Source organism: Pseudopipra pipra, chromosome 2, assembly GCF_036250125.1.
Source record: "Pseudopipra pipra isolate bDixPip1 chromosome 2, bDixPip1.hap1, whole genome shotgun sequence".
Lineage (NCBI taxonomy): Eukaryota > Metazoa > Chordata > Aves > Passeriformes > Pipridae > Pseudopipra > Pseudopipra pipra.
This window is the reverse complement of record NC_087550.1, coordinates 46,763,720-46,787,531: the sequence shown is the minus strand read 5'-3', so window position 1 is coordinate 46,787,531 and position 23,812 is coordinate 46,763,720. Positions and strand designations below refer to the sequence as shown.

The 23,812-nt window shown below is 38.8% G+C and overlaps 1 protein-coding gene across 3 annotated transcripts in view; it reads left to right on the top strand.

Moving 5' to 3' along the window:
- The window catches only part of SPATA13 (spermatogenesis associated 13), a 218,947-nt gene that overhangs the window by 38,571 nt on the left and 156,564 nt on the right, over positions 1 to 23,812 (top strand). For all 3 annotated transcript variants that reach the window (XM_064645362.1, XM_064645367.1, XM_064645361.1), the window contains one exon: positions 17,024 to 17,059. In XM_064645362.1, coding sequence (XP_064501432.1) covers positions 17,024 to 17,059 — 36 coding nt within the window. The remainder of the gene's footprint in view (positions 1 to 17,023; positions 17,060 to 23,812) is intronic.

Below are 23,812 nucleotides of genomic sequence, written 5' to 3'. Positions count from 1 at the left end.
GTTTACAAGGTTTTTCAAAGAGAATGAAGGCTATGCAAGTTCTTATATTACATCCAAAATTCAGGAGATTGACATAAGGAATGAATGTCTTCTTTCCTGACTTTAGGTGCCCCGAAGGTAGCTACTGTACTATTAGTGCAAATAAATGGGTTTACTTCCTTTCTTGAGCTTTTCTCCTTTTAGATGCTTCTGAAAGTGCCTGTTGTCCTGTTGATAAGAATGAATAGCTGTGATTATCCACATAAGTGTGGAAGCTGAGCAAAATAAATAATAAAAATGGAAGAAGTGATGATTCGCCTTCTGTCCATACCTGTTTTTCCCCATTAACTATCATTGGAGTCACTGAGAGGGTGGTTGGTTCACTGGAACAGATTACCAGAGAAGTGGTCATGGCACCGAGCCTGTCAGAGTACAAGGAGTGTCTGGATGACGGTCTCACTAATATGACTTACTTTTAGGTAGTCCTGCAAGGAGGAGGGAGTTGGACTTGATAATCCTTGTGAGTCCCTTCCAACTTGAGATATTTTACAATTCAAGGTGTCTGTGAATCTACATGACTAGCTTAGGTTTAGGCAGTTAACATTTAGAAACTGGAAAGTAGGTCAGGTGAATCCCACCATGCAGTCTATAGGCAAACAGGGATAGCTTTCCATTTTGAGAAGAACAGTCAGCAAAGGCATGAGGCTGAGGTATTGCCTTCCAGTCTTGTGTTGGATGCTTACTTTTTGGTTTAATGAAATACTGAAGTATTACTTGTTACTGAAGAAGAGCCTTAAGATTTTACAAATCAGTATATTGCTATGCGTTGTCTTGCCTATGGGAAAGTGGAAATTCCATTTGCTAAGAAGCTTATCATTTACAGAATGATTGTCTTTCCTTTGTACAAGTACTTTCCCTGTAAATCATGTCACAGATATTTAAATTTTTTTTCTGTATTCTTTTTAAAGGAAACTGCTCTTGAGAAGTAACATCTAATGATGTCCTTAATTTAAAATGTCACTTTTATTTCCCTATAGCAACTGTTCGTACTTTGGGATCAGGGATAGGAAAAGGAAAATATTGATCTAGGAATTCATAATACTTACATGATCAAAGACACCTTCATCTACAAGACAAGTCAAAGGATCAATGTAATCCTCATTACTTGCCACACCAAAGGCTTTTAAAAATAATGAAGTAGAGTTATCTTTTTTAAAGCAAAAAAACCCCCACAACCCTATAATTGTCAGAGGTATGGTATTCTGCTGCTTACTAATGAGACTTCTGGAGAACAACAGAGTTATTTTAAATCTTGAATTTCTGATTAAATTTTAATTTTATTACAGTAAAAGATGAAAAATTGCCTATAGCAATCAAAATATAATTTCTGCAGCAACATCAATGCAGCAAATACTTTTGCTCTAATGCCCATAATACTTGTTTCAAGATTTGGAAAAACAGCATATAAACTATTAATAAGTACTGCTGTGGTAGGCAGACATGTGCCAAACCCAGTCATAATGACAATAACAACCTCTAGCTGTATTCCTGAGAAACATAGCTATTTAAAAGACTGATGGAAAGCGTGTAGATCAAGACCTGTCATTGCCCTGACAGAAAACATATGTGATACATATTATATAATTCTTAATCGAAAAAGCGTAGAAACCTTGATACCCCGAATAGCTCAAGCCCTGGCAACTTTGTAGTTTTCTAAGATGCTTATATTTTGAAAACTACCTGATTATGTTAAAACAATTTTGAAAATAATTAAATGCTCTGCAGTTTAGGCATTAAAATAACAAACCAAGGATTTTTTGCTTTCTTTTATCTTCACCTCTTTGCTGATATAAAGCAGTGTGATCTGAGGGATAAAAAGAAAATGCAAAGTAAGACTAAAATTAACTAGCAGTTTTACAGTTTAGGAAAAAATGTCAAAAAATATTTCTTTGGTGATCTAAGATGTCTCAGCGCAAGAGAAAGGAAGACTATGTGTTCCTGCCAGAGATATTGTCCCAAATGTTCAAATTTTGCTATAGGTTTTATTGATATGGATTTGTATGTACAAATGAGGTGCTGTTCTCTTTAATGCCTGATCCTGAGGTGAAAATGTCCATCAGTGCCTTGCTCAGGTGATTGACATGTATGCCAGTGTGGGATTTTCCTTGACAAGCCATAGGTATTGCCAGGAGATGTCTTTGGCTTCAGACTTTGAGGAACAAGGATCCTCTCTATGTACTTTGGTTTTCAAGACCTTGTGACAGCCATCATTAGGGCAGCATAGCAGAAAATTAATGAATGAATTAATTAATGAAAATAAAAATTTCAAAAGCCCAACACAGCTACAACCGTAAGATGTATGGGTTCTATCTTTTATAAAGTTGTAACTGTAGAAAACATTCCGGTGCAGCATATCAGAGCATGGTGGGGTCCAGGGCTCACTAGGGGTGGGCAGTGGCAGGGATCCTGGGGTGGCAGGACAGAGCCTGGCAGCCAGGGTCTATCCCATGGCACCAGTAGGGGCACCATGCTACTCAGTGGGGAAGGGATGGGACATTGGCCTGGTGGGGCCAATGTCCAGGCAGTCTCCTGACTGGGGAGGGACTGATGGCACCAGAGCTATGGGTGGGTGGAAGGTGTGGAAAGTGGCCCTGGGGGTCCTGGCAAGGCCTGTTGGTGCCCTCAGGTTCCCTGACACCTTAATGTAACCCCAGCATGAAGTAAGTAATTGGCCACAAAGAGCAGCAATTTTGGGTGGTATTTGGTAAGGTTTTTTCAAGATCATGTTTTTTTAGCAGTATGTTGTTGAACGTGTAGCATCTATTGGTTAGTCTGTGGGCAAAGACAGGTAGAAGGAGTGCTGGTGATGGGGGTCTCTGTTAATTAGGTCCATTACTTTCAACACTGGAAAAATAGCGCTGTCAGTGGGGAGATGCCTGGCGTCTAATTGTCCTGGTGTGTCTGATGCAGGAATGGAGGCCTGGAAACTTTAACTCAGTGATGTGGTTGGCTCTGTACGCAAAGCCCAGGGAACAGAAGAGCCCTTAGATAGCAGGAGGAAAATCAGGCTTTTGACTGCTTCATGCAGTGTTGGTTTTTTTCATGACATTGAATGATTCTAAATCCTGTGAAATGTGTTTCAGTAAGAACTTCCAAGCACTGAGGTGTTCATATGTATTTTGCAATATGAAAATATCTGAAAAAGATGATATGGGTTGGGGGATAAAAATTCTGTAAAATAATAGGCTATTTTATGAAAAGTTATTATGACTTCTGTTGTTAAGATAGAACATTTCTTATAAAAGCAGAAAATACATCACTTATGTTTGTGAATATATCTACAAAGAGTGATAGATTCAAAAGCCACTTCTGATTCAAAAGAAGACCAACACCATGCAAGGTACTGAACATAGTGTTTTTCTGCTTTTAAAGTTGTCTGACATGCAGCAGTATACATATGTATATACAGTGATATATACACAAGAATACATATAATTACTTGTATTCAGAATCAGCAAACCTCTGTCCATATGGCTGAGCCTATAAACGCAGGACAACTTGTAGAAAGCAAGTAAATATCGATTTCTTAAGCTGAATGCTGTTCTGTTTCACTGGCTGTGTGTTCTGCCATCTCTTGACTCTGTACTTTTCACACAAACACTGGGAAGAGCAGGGCGAGAAAATGTGTGTTTGAAATACATAGATTTGTATTCTCTATTACTCTGTGTGGTATTCGCCCTTCTGCCTGAATGGGATGCTCAGTTTGAGAGACAGGTGGAGACTAAATGGGATCGAAAAGACTTAAGAGTGTTTAATATATATCTACAGCTATTTGCTTGGCAAAGATGATGACGTTCAATCGCATGCTAATTCCTTTTGCAAAGCCAATAAAAAAGCAGGGTTTTTTCTTACAGAAACTGACTTAGAAATCTAACAGTGTAGACTGTTGTGAGTTTTTCTTCTTTTTTTCTTTTTTGAAACTGATATCACATAAAACCTAGATTGCTGTGACCTTATTCTTCTCCATAGTTAAATACAAGAGTAGCGAATTTTAAGGATAAGAGGTGAAGGATTACTCAGGAGGGTGCCAGTACAGATACTTCCATTTGAGAGTATGATTTGATGAAGAATAGAGTAAAGCAGAGGAAGATGAGCAGTGGTGAGTAATATTTTCTGTGCTAACAAAAAGGAGAATTTCCTTGGTGAAGTAAAAATATTCTTACAGAGGAGATCAGCCTTTGAAAAATATGTGCTCTCTGTAACTAAGATTGGTTGAAACATGATTTGCCTTTGGCTGTAAAGGATTTAGAGAAAAGAGAGAAAATTTAGAATCAATAGATTTAGAGAAAATTTAAAGAAGCAACCACAAACTGGTGATATTTCAATCTCACAAGAAAATTCTGACTTCTGTGAAACTGACTGTAAAACTTCTCTTGACTGTGATGGAAACAAAGATTTTTTAACTCTGTTTAAGAAAAAAATGTCATTTGTTTCCAGAATCCGTAGAGTGAACAAAGGAAAGCACAATTAAGAGACCAAATTTGTATCTTCTGCAATGACAAACAGGACAGGACAAATTAATCTTTGAATGGAGTTAGGAAATGTGATTAGACATAATGTTGTTGAAATTCTGCTGCTTTGCTAAGGACAAGTTTTAGTAAACCGCTGAGGCAACAATAAAAATTACAAGCTCTTGCTGGCAGGGATTGAGGGTGGTCTTGCACAGATATGGTATGCATAAATGATAAGTCATAATATTTCAGAAGTGACAGTAGGAAATTATTTTAATTTACTTTTTTCTCAATTAACTTACATTTTGACATTCTACTTAATCAAACTGAGTTTCATTTAACTTCTTTCAACTGACAACTGACCTGCTTTTTTTCCTGTCCTGTTCCCCCATAAAAGCAGATGGCTTAATGCACAGAAGCTCACGGCCAGCAAAGCTGAATTAGCTTTGTCTGATTAAATATTTTCAGAGAAGAGTACCTGACTCATCAGTTACTGTTTAGTATATCAAAGCCAAAGAAATTATATGCTTTCTGAATAAGAAATTAATAATAACTGTGCATATGGTCTCACATAAATGTATATTCTGTATCCAGCCACTGTGATGTCAATAACTTTATTCCATTAAGAAACATGAGATATGATCAGAGTTGGAACAAATGAGGCAATTATGGTCTAAAATATATTGTCTAGCAAATAACCATGTGCTTGCCTGTGAGTTCCTCAAGACAAGGGTTGTCTTTTTGTTCCTATACAGCGTCTAGCAAAAAGGGAATCTGTGCCATGACTAAATCTCAAAATACTACTGCCATGGAAATAATAATAAACCATACTGAAAAGAATTATTTGTGTTTTAGAAAAGATTATCGGTTAATTGTTCATCTAAATCTATTTGAAATTTCCTGCTCTATTCTCTTTTTTTTCTATTAATGTCAAAGTAACTTTGTAAAGACTGCTTGTGAAACTGGCTTGTAACTGATCACTAGGAATAAGAGTATTTCTTTTAATATGCCCAAAATGCAAGCAGTTATTTGATGCTGGAAGCTGGACAATTTGTTTGATTTAGTGTGGAGATTCATTACCGCTTCCTTAACAAGTCTGGGGCTTATACTATCCAAAAAAAAGTCAATATTTTAATAATTGTCTATATTAGTCTTGCATTCACTATGTTTGGTTTTTGTTGTTTTGTTTCTTGGTTTTTTTTCAATTAACGGTACTAAATATTTGATGTTCCACTAGAATTAAATAATTAGAAAATATAATGACTGCTAAATTAGCTTTTTCAGCTTTTTGGTCAGTAGACATTTCTCAGCCTTCCTGGCTGAAACCACTTTCAGCTAATTGAAGATTTTCTCACTCCATTTAGCTGTTAAACCCTGGCATATGGGCATATGGGGTTTCCTGTTCAAACAGATTCTCAGAGGAAGCTACCAGTGAAAATAATGTTGAAACAAAAATAAAATCTGGTTCAAATAAGGTGAAGACAATTTAATGCTCATATTGGCAATACTGGAGCTGTACTCCACTTTTCAGAAGAAGAGGGCTCGATGGAAGCAAAGAATGAGCTTCCCACACTACCTGGCAATCTGCCGGGAAGGAGCACTTCTGTGAGGCAAAGAACAGCATAGCCACATAAGGATAGCTGATTAACTCTTGAATAACCACATCTCTGTAGTTGCCAAATTACTGTTTGGTAGTATGCCACTACCCAGTAGTTGCTAAAATATTCCTTGGGCAGTGTGGTACTTATAATAACCTGGAGTTTCTTTTCAGAGTGTTTTTTGAATTTTATCTTTTTTTTTGTTTGTTTGGGTTTTTGGGATGGTTGGTTGGCTGAGTTTTTTCTTTCACTTTCAGAGGTTAGGTAAATTAAAATAACATGGCCATCACTAGAAAGATCTCATATGTCAACTACTTTGTTTCTGATCAAAGGACATCCTTGTACATCCAGCTTCTTAGCTACCTGGTATTGACTCAGACTAGGCTTCTTCTGAAAAGGAATACCCGCCATACATTAGCAGAGTTTTCCTATAAACTAATTTACCAAACAGCTCTATTTGTCTGGGGACATTGTTGGTAAACATTGTTTCCATAGGACTACAAGACCCACATTTGAGTTCTGCTTTTGCTGCCTCTTATAGTAACTTTATTTTGCTGCAGAGAGCTTTTGTCTCATTGCTTTTCACTGGTAACAGCAGCAACTTTCTCACTAATTTGAAATTAATTTACTTCTGGAGTGATGTTTTCAGTTTATCAGATCTGGAAATGTATCACTATTTAGGTGGAGAACTGCATGAGAACTTCAATGACTTTAATGTTTGTTTCAGTGCTGCAGTTAATAAAAAAATTAAAATAATAAAAAAAGAGGTGGTGGGAATTATAAAAATTATTTCAGAGGCAGCTGAAACCTGACTTGATTGGTCTTATTCTCATATTTTCTCTACTCTCTTTATGTGCCTAAGTCAGGGATGACAGAACTGTGCTTTGAGTAGACTCAGAGGCTGAAGAAAAGGAGGTTGCATAACATTAGTGAGCCTATTATTGGACTGAATTTCATTAGCTTGTATTGTGAATCCTGAATAGAACTGAATATATTTTCATATTATCTTATAGAGAAAATATGTATCTTGGTGAAATACTCACTGTTAGTTTACTTCAGATGTAAGACTTTAAAACAAATTGCTGTAAAGCTATTGAAATACTATTGGTGGCACGAATGTGTCCCATCCTTCAACTTCCCATCCAAGAATAAGATTTATTATGCCAGGTTTTGGTTTTTTTTTAATGAAATCACACTTCCATTTAAAAAGTGTTTAATGAATTATTTCCTGCTAGTTCAAAGTACAGAGATCCTGATTGTACCATCTGCTACAATATCCGTATATAAAAATGAGAGTCACTAACTACACTGTACCAGCGGGGTGGGTGATGGCAGCAGAACTGAATAAGGATTTAATAAATTTAGAAAAATATACACTTTTAAGATAAGAACAGCTTCAGTATAAGAAACTAGAAACTGGTATGAATAATAACGAAATGTGTTTTCCCCCATAAAAGGCTGGGTTTTTTAGTATAGTCTAAAAGGGATCTATTCAGCAAGCTTGATAATACAAGTCCCCACAGAAGACTGACAGATGTCTCCTGGGCTCTGTAGAGGTTTGTTATGAACAATTTAGGAATGAATATTCAGAATGTTTTTGTTACCTTCTGGCATATTTTGTTACACTGTCTATATAAATCCCAAACGGGGTTAATCATCTGAAAGAGGTTTAATTATCTGAAAGTTAATTAAGATCTCTCTAGTCATGCATGTACTGTATGTTTTCACTGGACTTAATTTACTGATAAAATAGGCCTATTAGGATAATTATTACATTCTGTAAGGAAAACAGTTTTAAGCAACATTTTCCTGATGCAAAAGACCTATGAAATTATCCTGTACTGTGTAACTTCACAGCTAAAAATCAGGTAACTGTTTTGCTTGGAGAGAAGGAGAAGCATATGGTGCATATCTGGCAGCAGATGTGTCAGTGACATGGAGATTTTACCAACAAAAATGTAGATAATTAGGAGAAATAGGTATCTCAAAGGACAATAGGGAATGGATAAAATCTGATACAAAATGGCTTTGAGGATTAAGCGATGCCCGAACTTCGAACTAATAACCTTAAATACACAATAGGAAGACAACTACACTGCTAGAAGTCTTCAGTTTAGGGAAGGATGACCAAGGAGTTTTGTCAGCAATGTTAGTGTGGGAGGGAGGACTTGATCCAGATGCTGGGCTTAGTGTTCCCTCCCTCTGTGTCAGCAGTACAGCTCAGGAGTGTGTTGTGCCAAAATAAGGTTGCATGGTTAAAATTTCATTTCCCAACTTTAAAAATTTCCCTCTTTGCTATATTCCTGTCTTTTGAAATAGGAACTCACACATGCAGGAGGAGTGCGTGGGTGTCTGTTTTTTTGTTAGTTTATCCTGTGGAGATGTACTGATACTCTATTGAGTCGTCCTCGTGGTTCAAACTTTGATACTGCCAATATTTGCAGCACAGATCTCCATAGCTAGAGTTTATGGACTAAATGATACCTGCTACCTCCTGTTGAACAGCTTTCAACAACACAGGATGCTTATTAATATCTAAACCAGTTGTTCCCACTGGTAGAGAAACCTCGTATCAGCTGTAAGTCCTGTAATTTGGAGTTTTCTTGTTCTTACAAATGTTTTCATCTTCAACTTCTTTTATTTCCTTCTTGCATCCTTCCATTCTGGGCATATAAACCCTTTTCTTCTTTGCCTGTTTGCCCTCCTCTGCCACCTTCACCCATCCTGTAATTCTCCTTGCTTTGCTTATCACTCCCTACTCAAATCCAGCTTTTTTGAGCTCATCAATAAAGACAGTTATAAGAATACAGGAGAGAGTGCCCTTACTTCTGTACAATGACAAATGCCTATGCCGGGGGCCAGACAATTCACTAACCCCAAATTTCAAGTCTATGTCTCAGAGAAAGTGCTGCTAGAGATTCTTTACAAGAGCTCTTGAGAGGACTGTAACATTTTCCATGGTCTTAGTTTGAAAAGAAGTTGAACTGTTTTGATGAAACTTCCCACCAAAAAATTCAGCCAGAGACAGGCGTCCTGTGCAGGAGCTCTCAGCAGCTGGCACCTGGCAAACAGTGAAGGCTGTGTCATACAGGCAGTATCATATGATATCAGTTCTAGCTGCCAGCTTCATTTCTCTTGCCTATGGTAAAAAGTACTGTTTCGGCCCTCCAGCAGGTGCAGCCAAGTGGAGCGAACTTCTGTAGGGTAAAGGATACGCATGTGAGAACTCCTCTGGCCTTTACTACTCCTATTGAAATGTCTCAGAGTAGGGTTAATCATAAAACACTTAACTCCAAGTAGTGCTGGAGAGTACGCAGCCCTCTATGAGCAGAAATAATTTTGTGGGTCATTATTTTGTTTTATGAAAAAACTAATACAAGAAGAGGCCTTTCTAGGCAACTGATCTGGACAATTTTGAATCCTAATCTGTCTTAATCTGTGTTCTCAGAACTATTAATTCAAGCCAAACTGTGCCATATAATTATGTTGGTTATTCCCTGTGGTGCAACATTGTCTGCAAAAGATACTGATCACATGAGTGTAGCAGTTTGAAGCAATTATGACCTATACTGAAAATTGTTGAAGCTTAACTCATTATCGAGCAAAAATTCAAAAGGAGAAAGCTCCTCCTTCATCTCTGCATTTTCTTCCTGCCTAGTGAAATGATGAGTGCCACAGTCTGAGGGGGGGTGGGACCGTGACACAACACAGACCGGTCCAGAGACAAGGCAGAGGTGCAAATGGAATACTTTATTGAGGTGTCCAGAGGTTTTACGGGTTTAGGCAGGGAAAGGGCTAGAACACAGGGTGGAGCATGAGACAGACAAACGGGGGAACAAATCGGTGTAGGGACACAGGCAAAGGGGGAGGAACATGGGAGGAACCGGGGAAGGAAAGGCGAATGGTAACTGTCTCCTCTCTGCAGCTTCTTCGGCGTATCAGAGAGGGGAGCAGGGAAGCAGGGAACAGGTAAACTCCTGGCAAGCCCAAGCATGCCCAGGCTGTGCACTGTGTAGTGTGAATACAATGAAACCACATAATAACAGTAAAGTCCATATAATAAAGTCCTGTCAATTGCTGTATGTTTTTCTCCACGCCTGGAACCTCTCCCATCCTGAATCTTGTTCCTTCACAGATGGGTGCTTGAATCAATGGGAGTTTTGCTACTGTTTTCTGCAAATCCAGAGAACAATCCATGAGTATTTACTGCCTTCTTACACTTTTAATTTGTTTGAAAAATTATATTTTGCAGTAATTCTTGGGTAAGGCAATGAAAACTTTGGCTTCCATTTCCTTTCCAAGTCCCATGGAAAGTTTTTCTGCATAAATACCCAGCATTTGTGGGGTTGATGTTGATGCTTTTTCTGAATTTCAGAGTGGGTGACAAAGTTAAGGGTGGCTCTTTTCTTCTTCTGATTCCAAGTAGGGTGAAAGTCAGGTAGCACTTCCATCCACTGTCTTAGAGTTTATCATGGCACATTTTTCTCCTTTATACTTGTGTGGATGATATAAAAGTTATTTAGAAATGATCAGGTGGACAAAAACAATTGCACTGTAGATTTTTCTTGCAAATAAAACTGTGATAATTTTCTTTGAATTCTTCTTGTTTATAGTGGGCAGTAACTACACAGTACACTAATTTGAGATGAATGGAAGATATTTTTTTCACATAAATACTTGAAAAAAATATATTATTTTAATTTGCCTGGTCACAACTCCTTCGTACTCAACTGTTAGTACAGATATGAATATTTAAACCTTTGGAGCAGATCGTAACTGTTTTTCAGATTGTGTGTTCAGCTGAGGTTTGAATCTGTATTGAAAGATTAGGGAAAATAGTTGTGCTGTTGTATTGTTAAAGTTTCAGTGTCAAATAGCTAAAAAAAAAATTCCATCATTTCATTATGGATATAGAAGCAGATTTATAAGTAATCTTAATTATGAGTAAGTTTAGAAAAAAAATCCTTTTGTAAATATTTTTAATGGGGACAAAAGAAAGAAATTCGGAGAAATAAAATTCATTTTTACCTGACTAAAATCAGATTTTACTTTCCTTAATGGTTTTAATCACCCAACATAGAGTGATGTGTGCTGATAGAAGCTGTTACTGTCTTGTAAAAGAAAATAAAGCCGCATTCCCTACAGATATGTAAAGGCATTCATCATCTCCAAACCTGTCAGTACTAGATTGTTTCAAAATGTGTTTTGTTTGATCCCATGCTGTCTCAGAAGGATTTTCAGTGCCATGAGCCCCACTGAGTGATGCTGGTTCATGCATACACATCTGATTGCATTAATGGGTTTTTCCTCCATTTAGTTTTTGTCTAATCCACTCATACTGCCCTGAATGAAGGTTTTATATCTGTTATACCTATAGCTGCTATATTACACACCACAGAGGTGTGCTGCAGCACTAGAGATTTCTAATCCAGTCCCTAGCATCTTGGCTAATTTGAAATACAAAACTGGCATGCAATAATAAACTTTAGCTACAGCAGATTTACAACTGGTTTAACAAAATTAGTTTAGATTAAGAGATACCCATTCAGAGCTTTCAGTTTTTAAAAACTTTATACAGACTACTTTGTCACAGTGTTTTTTGCTCGATGCCAGGCTTCACACAGGCACGGGGATGAGCAGCAGGGTGTCGAGGACTCCTCTGCAGAGCCAGCACCCCACTGGCACACAGGCAAAGGTGATGGAGGTGGGAGCAGGGGCTCAGCTGTCTTCAGACTCCATTCCTTTGAAACTGGGAGCTGCATCCTTTTCACCCTAGCCTCAGGAAGGGACTTGACAGGTCTCCATGCTGGGTGGCTTGGGGGAGAGGCAGCGCATTCCTCCTCCAGGGAGGAGCTAGGGTTGCCATGTCGAGGGACATCCAGGAAAACAGTTTGTGTTTTAAAAGTTATATCTAGCTATATGTTAGCTTGGGAAATATGCCTAGTGGTGCAAAGCGCTTGATGATTTGCTGCACCAGAGCAGTCCTGGTGCACTTATTTAACACATTATCAGTCAGTGGTGGATTGCCTGCTCAGCTTGTTACATAAATGTTCCCTTGCATGCAGAGCCCATCAAGGTCAAGCAAGGTCATATTAGCAGTTTGATGTAAGCATATATGACCAGAGCTCATATGGCATTTGTTGCTGGGCCCCAGCCCCTTCTCTGCCCACTGCAACGTGACAAAGCAGATGATGCTTGCAGAATGAAAATCCATTGAAGCAATGGAAACATGGAGCATCTCTGTGGTATTACATGGATGTGCCGCAGCTGTTGTCCATAAAGAAACCTGTGGGGCATAGTGTGGAGGATCATAATTTCTTGCCTCTAGGAATTTTGTTTTTATAATAAAGAACATACAAAACAGGATGGCGGTGATCTTTCCACAGCATGTGGGCCTCGTACAGCACAGAAAAATACAAGTTGGTAAAGGCTGGTGTGAAATATTTGGCAATTCACAGGCCTAATCTTGTTGCAATTTTAAATCAACCTGCTTATTTTGTATGGAGAATGCACCTTTAAAAAAAACGTCCTTTAAACCTGTTAGCACTTTTCTATCTCCTTTCTTCTGACTAAAGTACTTTTCATATCAGAAAAGCTCCCAAGGGTGTTAGATTCAACTTCTTTAAAGGCTAATAAAGCCAATGCATACTTGCTTGGTTCTGGTGCCTCTCAGATCAGTTTCTGCATTACTGTGGGAATAGATTAGCACTGCTACAGTGACTCTAATTCTTCCAGCTCATTGGTAGATCATTGTGTTTTGTATAACAAAAAATTATCTCCTCCTTACTCCAGTAAGAGATTTGAATCTGGAATCATTAGATTAATACAGACTGACATCCCATCTTACTGTAAGCCAACACTGTCTTGGAAGAAGATCTACCCTGCAGTAGAGCTTCCCACCACCTCTCTTCCCTGCATTGGATGATATGGATCTTTTGCCGTAGGATGTGATGATATGCCTTATCCAGAGTGCCAAATTAAGATTGTAGGAATGAAATGAAACAAGAACTAAGCAGCAGAATTAATTCACAGAGATAACGGATAAAACCCCCTCCTAAATCTCCAGTGAAATTTATGGAAATGTACATCACAAAAGCCACAGTTTGATCTCTTACACTTAAGAGATGGATAAAAAATGCCTTGAGAAATTAGCCTGGGAAATAAATTCACAACTTTAGTGGATACTAAAAAAATGAACTCAGCAGAAAAACTGGTTGGTGGTGTTTCTTCCACTCGATATTCTCTATTAAGATCTCACTGTTCTGTAGGCAGTAATTACTGAGTTCTGGTCCCACAGAGACTAAAATATTATCATTATGTTTCTGCTAACATTCTCTTTGGCTCCCTTGGCACCAACTGTCCCTTTCCTTGAAAAGTACTAATTCAGTTACATTAAAGTCAGTGCAATGATTCATGCTCTTGGTTTAGCTTGGAGATTTAGAACTGAAAAAAGGCCTATGTGCTTGAGAGCTCCTAATTTTTTTCTAGCTTTATCAATCAGACCTGCCTTTATAATCATTTTTTATATCCTTGGAGCATTGCAAGCTACAACGCTGCATTACAAATACAAAGCATTACTGGTTTTAAAAAACGGTATATGCAAACTGAAATTACTGAGAACACACTTTTGCTCTGAGTCTTGTTTCAGTAGCTTATTTTTACTTAAACACCAGAAAGTAGCTTGTATGTAGACCTGATATGACAACTAGGAGGTTGCAGAGGAGGGAACATTAAGACTGGCTTTTGATGAATTAACCTTAATTATTCAAACTCATGAGTGGCTTAGCAAAAACCAATCATTGCTTTTTCTTGTCCTTCTCATGCCCTCCCTTAACTTTGCTGGTTCCATTGTTTATTGGCATCTGTTACAGTCAACATCTGCCTGTGACTGGTACAGATAAGCTGGGCTGCTGGATCACAGGCAGGGAGCCATAGACAGGGGATGAAGAACAGCCCTGCTATTGTCCCTTTACTAGAAATTAATCATTGTGATACAAAAGAACAAAAAACTGTTCAGCAGCTTTATTGGTTAGTGATCTATGTGATAGCTTTAATCTAAAGAAGATTCAGCAGTGAAATGATAATTCCTGATTGAGATCATCTGTATTTATAATTCTAAACCTTGTGTGAGGTTTGTCTAGCCCTTAATGGTAAAAAAATATAGTGTTAATGTCAAAATTATTGAAACTGCAAAAACAAGTGGCAGACTAGCTAAGATCCTATACTGTATTCATTGAATCTTTTGCTGAACTGCAGAAACAGTGTTTAGATGTATCAGATGATTTTCATGCTTTCTCCATTAAAGCTCCAAGGAATGTAGCATATTCTTAGCTTATTTTCCTAATTTTTACTTTGTCGGATAAGAATCAGTGTTAGTTTGCATAGTGCTGAGTTAAAGCCTGGAGATAAAAATCCTGCTGTGGTTCATTAAGGGATTACTTCACTTAGTACAAGAGTGACAGTAAAGATGAGAGGTGCAGCTCATAACTCGGCCTTTATTGGTATTATGGCAACATAGGACAAGACTCACTGTCTGGAGAGCAAGTAGTGCAACTCAGCTTACATCCTTGCAATTAAACTTTCTAGCCCCCTTTCCAAAACTGCATACCTTCATCCACAATGTTTATCAGGCACTATTCCTCTGCTGTCTCCACTTGGTGTGATGTGAGAAAATGGTAGCTGGCTTAGGCCAAAATCATGCCCCTTAGCTTGGTGGTGATGTGCATGCTAATGTAGTGCACTGTGTCATTACTGTAGATTTTCAAAGTCATTTTAATGAGAGAGTTAAAATGTAACCTTCCTGTATAGAAGAGGGAGAAGAAGAAAATGATAAATGTAAATATCTTAGATGATTTTCTGCATGGGGAAAATGTTGTCCTGTTAACAGACTCATATATTCTAATAATAAATGCCAATATTTTAATTTATTATCAGATACAGCAAAGTAGATGTCATTGTAGTGAACAGCTAAATACCACTAAATATTTTTCATTCAGACATTGTTTAATTCTCGATGATTCTTTGAGCTGGAAGTTAGAGAGCTGGTAATGTCATTGTGTTGCAAAAATCCACTTAAATGGGCCTTTTTTCATTCTTCCTTCCTTCTTCTACTACACGTGAGCATCTGTCATGGTTTGAAATTGGCCCCCCCTGAGAGTTGGGGGGCTCAGAGGTGACTGGGTGCCAGGGCAGTGTTCCCTGGAGAGCCAATCGCCACTCATGTTGTTCGCTTCTGCTCAACAATCATATATCACAGCACCGCAAGCTGTTGGCAGTCTTAGTGTTGTGCTGTTGGTGTCTGCTGCGTGTAGGTGGACAAGGCCAGGGGGTGGCTGGGCTCCCTCTCTTCCCCTCCGGGGGGGAGAGGGGAGCCCTGCGACCCCCCAACTCAGCCTTTGGCTAGAATTAGAGTCAGCATTTGGAGTGTGTGCTGTGAAGGGAGAGATTTCACACCACCTGAGGTAAGAGGGAGGAGGCTAGGCCTTCTTTCCTCCCACTGCAGCTGCGGGATCCAGTGTATAACTGGATCGAACTGCCTGTGGCCAAGGCTAGGGGGCTTTTTCCCCCCCTCACTGCATTAAGACTGGTGGGAGGTGGATTTTAAGGCTCAGCATTTAAGCAGAGCCAAGTGGAAGGGCTTCTGACGAAACAGCTCGGAGATAGGGAAAGGAATCCCAGGCGAAATTGGAGACGGACCGAAGAGGGGCCCGGAGGATGTCTCTGCCCTGATCTAAACGGAGGACAGCCGAAAACCTGAGGAGGAATCAACATTCCAGGACGCACATGCTTGATAAGCTGAACTACACTGCAGCAGCCTATGAACCGAGGTATGTGACTGAGAGAGAGAGATCACACAGCAGCAGAAGAGAAAGGACTCAAAGCTATCTTCTTGGACTTCGTGAGGAGAAAAACTTCAGTAAACAGCTGAAGGTTGATTAGGGAGTGTTCAGGGGCCCAGAACACTCCCACGAGAGAGAGACTGGTTACCCAGCAGCCTTGAAAAGCTCTTCCTGGACTAAAGTAAAAGGGAGGGACTTAAAAGGACTGACAGAAATGTAAATATATATATATATATATATATTTGCTTTTAGTTTGTACAGTATATTTATTTATGTAAATAAATGTATATACTTCCCCTTCCCCTATAGGAGCCTCTGGCCTGAAAGTTTCTCTCTAGTGTTGAGATAAATAGTGGGAAGGGGTGGGGGGAAGCCTGGAAATTGGATTTTAGATTTCTAATGTGGCTCAAACTGCCACAGCATCAAAAAAAACAAGTCATCCCACATAAATGGATAGTCTAAAAAAGTTGAATAAATGACCAGACTAAGTTCACACAACAAATATATCATTATTAAAACTGGTCTAGATAATTTGGCATCTTTATTTGTTGAGAACCTGACCTAACAGAAATTGTATCTCAGGTCCAGGCAAACTAGGGTGCAACTGCTGGAACTTCAAGTGTGTGACATGATCAAAATGTCAGTAACTGATCTCGCCAATATTGTTTTACCCTTTGTGTTCTGACTTCAGCATTCCAGTATGGGACCTATTCAGGCATTGATGCTTATAGATTGTATCTCATTGATTTTCAAGCCTCCTATTTTTCAGAAGAATGTTCCTAAAATGTGAAATAATCTTTCTGGGTGAGCAATAAGTAATCTGATTTCTTGGGTCCTCTAAAGCAAACCTTGACAAAGAAAAATCAATCACTGGCAGCAGATGGGGCAATATGTCTAATATATCTCTGCTTTATCTTTTTTCTGTGATTAAGTTGTATGTAGACCTCTTGAATATAGAGTTTTCCATATAAAAAGCTGCTATTAAGGCCATGAAGAGATTTTCAGGGATTAGCAGGTGCTGTCTCTGACTTTCTGCATTGTTTAATACAGTCTCCCTATTTCAGTACATTGACTAGTTTCTTTTGTCTTTTTCCAGAGTTTCTCCATGAAAGCCTTCAGTGCTCCTGACTTGGTAAGCACAGTCATTTTTTTCCCATGTGTTACTTATCCTATAGATTTTAACAGCAACACAATTTTACCGAGCTTGCAGAAATGCAGAATGTGTCTCAAGAGCAATGCATTTGCTCAGCCTTGGCATCTTCATTCTTAAGAGCCTTTTCAAAATGTAAATTAGAGATCAAGCCTACAGAATCAGAAATTTTAGAGCACATGCTAATTGCAGAAATCTGAGATGGTTGCTCTGAATGGTAGGTTGTCAGTCAGGCTTGCATTAATGTGAGCTCTGAGGATTTGTATTGCTAGCTTAGAGTAGCTCAAGAGAAAGCATGCATCTTTTCTCTCACAGGGATGACAGAGCTAACTCCCAACTCTATGCACTTGCCCCTGGAGCTTTTTTAATTATTGTGATCTTGTTAGCATAATTCAACAACTTTAAAAATTAATTCAATGCAGATGAGTTAGGAAATGAAACGGTGTTTCTCACACTGCAAAATTACAGCATTACACAGTACTCTAAACTACTAGAAAGCTACAGGGAAATCCAAGTGTTTTAAGGCTTTTACAGATTACAGGATTTCTGAGTCAAAAAATTCCCATAAAAACAAATCGACAAACCAAAACAAGAACACCTAAAAATCCTGAAGTCAATAAGGTTATTTAGGAGTAAGGTTATTTATATTCATAAATATAAATATTTTATATAAATATAAATATATTTAAATATATTTATATAAATTAAATATAAATATAAATAAATATATTTATATGTAGGTGTGCGTGGGAGGTTTACTGAGCAAGTAATAACTCTTCAGCTAAAGAAAGTTCATCTTTTAGATAGATTAAATATGTTCAGAGGGTCACATTTGAAACAGTAATTTTTTGAGTTCACTTGAGATGGCTACATGACCAGATAGAAGAGCAAAAGAGCTGAGTGATGTGGTGCATGCAACAGGCACAGAAGTGTAGAGCTCATTGCTACCATAGCATTTCTGTCCTACAGGGTGGTTAAAGAAATTCAGGCTGTCACGTCTTGAAAGTGACAGGAGTGTCTGAAGGGTTGTTTGTCTTTCCTGCAGATGGAAGCAGTAAGAACCATGATGCTCCAGGGCTGGCTCTTGCTGAGGCAGTTCTGCATTCTCACAGGCTGCTTCACATGGCAAGTGAGCCTCACAGCCTTGGTTGCAAGTTTTCAAGGCTGACTGGTTGTTCTTGACTATTGCTTTGTTATCATGACAAGCAGGTTTCAGGAACTGTGTATTATCATAAAGACAAACAGGCCATTCTTATCAGCTGATGGCAGAGTGGGGAGTTGTAGTGCAGCTGGTTTGGCTTTGCAAAGAAAGGGAGGTGTGAAAATTTCTGGGAAAATTACAATAAGGAGCAGCAGCAGGGGAAATTCCAGACCTGACTCGGAGCAGGCTACAGACTGCCAAAATGCTCCCAGCATCCTTGCCATGGTCTTTGAAGAATTACAAAACTAGGAACAATATAAATCTGTCTGATTTAAATCATACAGGGAAAGGCTCAAGGAAGTTTGGGGATTCTGCTCTCCTCTTCTGTAGGATTATAATAAACCTTTCTACTAAATTTCCTTCTTAAGCCTGCCTCCTGTAATGAAGACAAAGAACACAGTGGTTGGTAGCACACCAGACATCATATGTCTGGAATGATGGCTTAAACAAGCTCTGGGAAACAACAGTACAAAACATCTACTGACAGAGGGAAGAAGGGGATGTCTCTCACATTCAGCAGATGTACAAAACAGTTTTACTGTCTTGTGCCAGAAGCAAATGTACCAGGAATGCCTTCACAGAGTTAGGTTTTGTGATAGAAATTCTTTCCTTCACCAGCTCAGTAACTTTCTTTGTATAAGGCCACAGAGTAAAATCTTCCACTACTAATTTGGCTAAACAGAAAGCCATATGAATTGTGCCTTTATTGTGCCTCGCCCTGTTTGAAACTTCTGAGTACCAGCATGTGATTTTACTTCATCACAGCAACGGTAAGTTGGTACATGTGAGATTCTGTGCCCTGAAGTGAGAGCTGGGAAAGGTACTAATGTGTGTGGAATTGTGCAGTACAGGAGAGATAGATCTGGAGGAGACATCTGCCACGCAGAGTCAGTGAGAGCAAATGTAACAGCAGCAGAGAGTATCAGAGGATCTTTAATGTTGTGAGTGTATTTATGTTTTTGCGTTGTGAGACTGTCACTGCCAGCTGAGCTGCACAGTGGGGATGAAAATAGCACATGTATGACGTTTGGTGCAGCTATATTGAGGACATCATCTTTAAGTCAAACTCTGACTTCTTGTATCTAGTAAGAGTAGTTATGCAACCACTGCAGAGATGACAAGAGTCGTAAGACAGTAAATGTTTCTGATGAGGCTAAAAAGTGAATTGAGCTGGCAGACAGGAGCTCTTCTGGCTCATAAGAAAAGTGGAAGAGGAGATCATTTCAGCATCATGATGATGTTTAAAAACATGTGCAGGGAAGAAAAATGAGAAGTTGGAAGAAACAGATAGCAAAACAGGGAGAAGGATGTGACCTGAGGCAAATTAGCTGGGGGTACAAATTAAGCCTGGAGAGATGGCCCAGTGTACATTAGCAAAAAAATAACACAAGAAAGGTGAAGCAGGATGGAAGAAATTTGATTTGGACTGGGCTTAGAAATTAGCAGGAAACTAGAAATAAGATATAACATGGCTTGTATGTTACTCTGTTTATGTGAGTATCTGGGCAGTGAACTCTTCCACAACAGCCACTATCTTCTACACAGCAATAATGTTCTATGTTTCCTATCTGTTGCTAAGGCAGAGGACACTGCATACCTTTGACCAAAAGTAGCAGCAGCTCTTGCAGATAGTTATCCCGATTCTTCTCCATTTCCAGGCACTGAATAGGTAGTGAGGACAGTAAAGTTGAAACTATAATGATTGGGCTTTTCGTTCTCTTTGTAGCTTTGTCTCTATAGTTTTGGGGGTAGCTCATGCTACTCCAGGTGCCACTGGTGCTTCAGCATGCCCACCAAACTGGTTCTACACCAGGGATGTGCAATAACTTCCTACCAGAATCATTTATCCTTGCTTCTCTGTCTGGGAATTTGTAGTAGTTTGGGAACTGAAGCGAACATATGCGTTCTTTTATGCAGCCTGTAAGTAACAAACACTATTCTCTTTTGCTGACCAAATTGCTCCCAGGGACATCTGGACAACCATGAGATAGATTTCTTCCAATTGTTTCATGCAAATATTTAAGCAGTTCTTCATTTACCTGATCGTAAAACATATGTTTGCAGTAATTTTTAGCTGTACATTTTTATCCATGTGCTAACTATGCACTGAAGCTCTGATCACTGTCAGAATGGTGAGTTTGTATTTCAATGTTTTCTAGTCTGTTACCCTTATCATATTTACACTTTAATGGATGAGATAAGCAACACTGAAGGTATCTTGTGTAAACTTCTGATAGTTCATTGATGGCCTACAGACATCTTGATCATTAGTCCTTACCTATCTGCTTATCAGTTAACAATCTCAAGCCATTCATTCAGTAGCATGGTTTTGATAATTCTAAATACAAGCTTCCTGTGCTTTGTACCTACTTTTACACTACTGTAATAAACAGTTGTAAATCCCAGTCCTAGTCCTTGAGCTGTGACCAAGCCACAGCCATAGGCCAGGGACCCATACTACTGAAGAGGTAGTGTGCTAGACTTTGTTTTTCTCTTTCAACTTAGTGGCTCTGAAGTAGTATATTTGGGATGGCTTACTTTATCTTATTTTATGTGTGTAGAAGACAAAATTTCCTTTTCAAACAAGGCATTGACTCTTTGAATCTTTGAAAATGCCGTTTGCTTAAATCTCTCTTCCACAAGCCAGGAAAAGCACAGATCCAAACTGATATTAAGCACTCTGTAGTTTCTGAGAATGTAATTCATCAACTCTAGTAAACTTCAGAAAAACATATTCGTCATGTACTTACACCTTCTTACTAGCTTGTCAAAGAGCTCAGTCCAAATCACAAAAATAATTCAGCCTTTGTAATACATTTTAAATGTTATTTGGCTTTAGCAAACTACATAAAAATGATTGGGTTTATTTCTTTATTAAAGGAATTTAGGACACAATGGATTTTTGCTAATATTTCCAGAGCCCCTTTTCTGCCACTGACAGTGGAAAGGGGGATGTTAGAGCAAGCAGAATAAAAATCTTCTCTAAAGTAATACAAATAATTTGATCTAGTAAGAGTTAAAATTTCTGTTGATTATAGTTCAGATGATATGAAATAAATGTGCTTTGACATAATAATTCTCCATAGGGTCACAATCATCTTTCTAACACATACATTGTCATTTACTTAAACTCAGTTCAGCTGCTAGTGGCATTATTAACCTTCTAAGAACATTACACCAGATGTCTGGTTTCAGACTTAGAGATGTTTTGACACAGAGGTTCCCTCTTGCACATGCTGTGTAGGGAAGGAATAAAGCCTTGCAGGCAAGGAACTGAGCTGAGCGGTGGAAGGTGTCTTGGTTCACCTCCTATAGCTGCTACAAACTTCCTCTATGGCCACAGGCAAGCTGTTCTGTCAAAAAGCACAAGCCTACACCTCACGAAACCCTTTTTTGGGGCGAGTCTCTCTCTCTTCAGGAACATGACAGCATAGCTCATGGATTTTCTTTCGGATGTGCACAAACAGCAGACTTTCTGCTCAGTCTGTTGAAACTCATGGCCTTGGGTTAAACCTCATACCATCTCAGCAGCAAGTCATTGTACAAGAAACAATCCTGACCTGCAAAGACGTTTCAGAAAGAAGTGGGAGGGAAACATAGAGTTGCAAAAGAGCTTATTTTAGCTTATCTACCAAGTCAGCAAAAGGGAGAGGAACCAAACTCTAATCTGTGATGCCTGCTGTTACTGATCTCACTTTAACAGCCTTCCAGTTAGTGTAGGTCTTGTCCCCTCCCATTTGAATTGTCATACTCACATTTGGGTTTTGTCTAGGTGACTGGTTTTATATGACCTCTGTAAATAGAATTTTACCTTTAGCAACTGCTCTCTGATGCGTCACTGATAGACAGAGAAATAAATACAGTATAGGAGAAAAAAGCCATGGTGGCTTTGTAGTGGGAAATCAAACTCCATAAGTATATCAGGGTACTGGAGTCAATGACTGCATGAAAAAGAATGTTTGGTTTAGTTAAGCATACCTTATTTCCAAAAGTCATTTGATATGTTCCTTCCTTACCAGAAGCTCCTTAAGGAACAAAGTGGTTAAATAACTGATTAAAAGATACAAATCAAAGAGTTACAAATAAACGGTCAATTTTCATGATGGAGAGGTAACAAGAGTTTGGTTTTATTACCTGACAGATTATGTCAGTCATGCCAATTAAACATCTCTCAAAGACAAATAAAAAGGATGGGGCATTGCAGTGAGGAAAATGAACCCATTGATCTCAGGCTTGGTCACTGTTCTTGGGATAATTTGGGATAGGAGACAGCAAATAATCCCTCACCTTACCAAAGAAATGGCTTTTTGAATGGCCTTTTGGTTCTGTACCTCTGGGTCATTAGATGTGCTTTGGGATAGAGAAATATCTGTATGAGAAAAATGAGTTCACCGCATTTGTCTCTTCAGGCTGAAAACAAGGAAGCAGAGTGAAGGTGTAACAGTAATGTATGGAGTTATGAATGTCATGTGGATGTGGAATAGACAACCACTATTTAGTGACCAATGAAATTATTGGATATCCAGACAGGAAAATAAGCAAGGCTGAATACTGAATACAGTCTCATAATTCAATTATAGAACTAGTTATTACATAGACTCTGTATCAGACACAAATGTAAATGGCTTTACAGAGTAAGCAGACAAATTCAGAAGAAGATCCATCCAATACTACTGTATACAGAGACACCTAAATAACTTTGGCTTTAGAAGTCCTTACACAAAGATTTCTGAAAGCTGGAGTAATCAGTGAAAAAGCTATGGTAAACTTGCCCTGATCTTTCCTTTTTCCTGAGTTCCCAGCAGTGGCTACTCTAAAAGTCTAAAGTTTGGGTGGGGAGACCTTTGTTTTGAACACATGTCTGTTCCTGTGTTCTTAAGGTCCCCAATATTCTGTTTGGTTTTGGTTTTATGTGTGTATTCACTGAAGACTGCTGGAGAGGGGTTTCTCTTGCTCTGTGGATGTACAGTCTCTAATGGAATGGGATGGGCCCCTAATTGCTCCCCAGGGCTTCATATGCTACTTTCATACACATTGTAATTAAAAGTCAGGTAAGAGTCAATTAAAAATGTGCACAGTCAACAGAGATTCTAGTTTGACATGCTCATCCCACAGCTATAGCCCTGCTGTTGTTTACATGGAAACCTGGCACATTTTTTCCTTTCTATAACTCTTCTACTTTCAAGGCTTTCGCTTAGAGCCACACGGTTTTTCACTGTCTACAAAAGGAAGAACTGATTAGCACAAGGCACTCTGCAAGCTTTTTCCTTAAAAACTTCTCTCATGTTTCTTCCAGTGTCCCATAGATACAATCCTCATGTGTCCCATCAGAGACAGAACCATTCCCTGTCTCTCCCAGAGATGTATTCTCTGTTTATTTCTTTCTAGCACCCCTGGTTCAGGAACATCCCTGATAATCCTATAATGTGGAGCACCCTTTATAATGAATAACAACTCATACTGAATTGACATCCAGAAAGAGTTTGAATCACTTTGGAGTAGAGCACCAGCAGTCAACCCCAAACCAATTTTTT